Source organism: Penaeus japonicus, unplaced genomic scaffold (assembly GCF_977035675.1).
Source record: "Penaeus japonicus unplaced genomic scaffold, GWHDUDI00000001_assembly GWHDUDI00000033, whole genome shotgun sequence".
In the NCBI taxonomy this organism is placed as follows: domain Eukaryota; kingdom Metazoa; phylum Arthropoda; class Malacostraca; order Decapoda; family Penaeidae; genus Penaeus; species Penaeus japonicus.
This window is the reverse complement of record NW_028234435.1, coordinates 7,133,319-7,135,818: the sequence shown is the minus strand read 5'-3', so window position 1 is coordinate 7,135,818 and position 2,500 is coordinate 7,133,319. Positions and strand designations below refer to the sequence as shown.

General features: G+C 39.7%; 1 protein-coding gene across 1 annotated transcript in view; it reads right to left on the bottom strand.

The window, feature by feature from the left end:
• Positions 1 to 2,500, bottom strand: part of LOC122245829 (integrin alpha-PS2) — a gene marked incomplete in the record, with an annotated part of 37,847 nt that overhangs the window by 18,184 nt on the left and 17,163 nt on the right. Inside the window, 1 exon segment of the mRNA XM_086530334.1 lies at positions 1,175 to 1,381. Coding sequence (XP_086386460.1) covers positions 1,175 to 1,381 — 207 coding nt within the window.

The following is a 2,500-nucleotide window of genomic DNA, read 5'->3' as shown; positions in this document are numbered from 1 at the left end:
ATTATCTTTTAATCTGCTTTTCCCTTGTTAATTTCATATTTCCCTCTTCTCCCTTCATTGATGCAGTTTCTTCCGCTTTCTCCGTCCTCCTTTACTCTCTCTTTCTCTCCTTTATCCATCCACCCCACCCCTACCCCCCTTCCCCCATGAACGTAATTCACCTAAGGAGTTCCGGGTGCAGCAGACGGCCTGTAATCCCCCCCCTCCCCCCCTTCCCCCCACCCTCTCACCGCCAGTGCTTGGGTCGCATCCCTCCCACACTCCGTTTTCTTTGTGCGACGTGATTTAAAGCGCTCGCATCGCATAAAAAACGGAGCCCGTGACGTGAACAGGGCATAAATATGGCGGCCGAAGCGGAATATTTCCACGCTCTATTATGCTGTCTAAATGATAAGACCGAAACGGAATAAAAGGTTCAATAAACAGGTGAAAGCGCGAAAAGCCAAACAGGAAATATTGAGATACTTGGTAAAACAGAAAAGAAAATGGGAGCAAAAGGATACGTAAAAATAAGTAAATATATCGTATCCAGAAGACAAATATTTTTATGTAAGAACGGAAAGATGAACAATTCCATAAAATAAACGTATATGCAGCATGAATATATATATGGATATGAATATATATATATATATATATATATATATATATATATATATATATATATATATATATATATACATATATATACACACACACACACACACACACACACACATATATATATATACACACACACACACACATATATATATACACAAACACATATATGTATATATACATACATATATATACATATATGTATATATATATATATATATATATATATATATATATATATATATATATATATATATATATATATATATATCACAAAAAAAAGCTTTACACAAAATAGATTAATTTTAAATGAGACAACATTTTCTAAATCCACCTGCATTTCATCTTCAGGTCTGAGGAGAAAGGAGGGCAGATGGTATATAAGATGGCAAAGGAGTAAGATGAAATCCAGGCGGATTTCGAAACTTTTGAGTATAGTGGATGTTTCTGCCATATTATCAACACGGTAGACTATATATATATATATATATATATATATATATATATATATATATATATATATATATATATATATACACTGATACAACAAAAAGTGTACATCTAGAGTACTCACGACATTCTGAAGGAGGACGTGGACTCTGCCGACCTCGTACTTCATCTCTCGGTCGTTGTAGTTGGTGTACATCGGCGAGCCCACGAGGATGTCGTCCAGGCCGTCGTTGTTGAAATCCACGACGGCCAAACAGTAGCCGAAGTAGGCCCCCAGCTGGTAGCCGCTGATGTTGTGCAGGGGAGTCAGGTTGTGTGTGTAGAGCGCGATCTTGAGGGGGGGAGCAAGAGAGGTTGCGTTAGGGGCGCTTTACGTGGGGGGAGGGTTGGGCCTCGAGTGTTTGGGGCGCTGGTGAGGTGAGGGTGCAATGGTGCAGTGGTGGTTTACGGAGGGGTGAGGTTTGGTTGCATGATGGGTGATAGAACGGGAGGAGGTGTTCCTATGGTGGGATTTATTGGGAATTTAAGCTGGAAAAAAACGGATATAAAATTCTTTGAAGGATGCCAAGTTGAAAAGAAACTGCTAAAATCTACAAAATTAACTCATGCTCATCCAGACCTTTATCTTTTTTTTTTAAATATACACATTCATTCCTTCTCATATCTAAACTCGGGTTACTTCGGTCGTTTATCTCTTGCTTTTGGGGTGATTTAGAGGGTTAAAGGACTGTCACCAGACGCAAGGTCGTGCCAGAAGCATGCGCTTTGCCCCTTATCTCGCCAAGACAACTACTTGGGCGTGACGCATCCCCGACGACGCAGGGGGAGGAACCCAGCTGGAACACCGTGCACGTCGACGTCTCGGAGACACTCGTGCGTTTCCTCCGACCACTCCTCCTCTGCGATCTTGGACACGGAAATCTATATCTCTCGATTCCAGCAGAGAGGAAAATGCTAGGTTGGCTTCGAGGCTGATTATAGTTCTAGGCTTTCGGGACGCAGCCTTTGAAACAGATCTTAGGTATTAGGGCTTTTGCGGGCTGCTTCATTCTCGTCCTGTTGCCACTCGGGCGTGGGCGGAACAAAAAGAGGACTCGTATCCTTCAAGCGAGACAAGATTGTTATTCAGACTAACACAAAAGCAGTCATTAGAGGCTGTGATATAGTGAGTCATTTATTATATTTATCTGCTTAACCTGTTTTTTGAAATATGTATTTGCTTTCTTCTAAAGCATCAGGAATAGAACTATTCTTCTTTTAGTTTTTGTGTTTACTTCTCCTGGAGACTCATTTCATTTTTGTTATTTATTTATATAAAAAAAGTTTTCAGATTTTAAGGTTATATCATCATTATCGAAATAATTGTCTCCTGAAGTCGTAAATGTCACCTTTATCATACATCCTTCCCTTTGCTCTTCACAAACTTATTTACCTATAAATATTTTTTTTT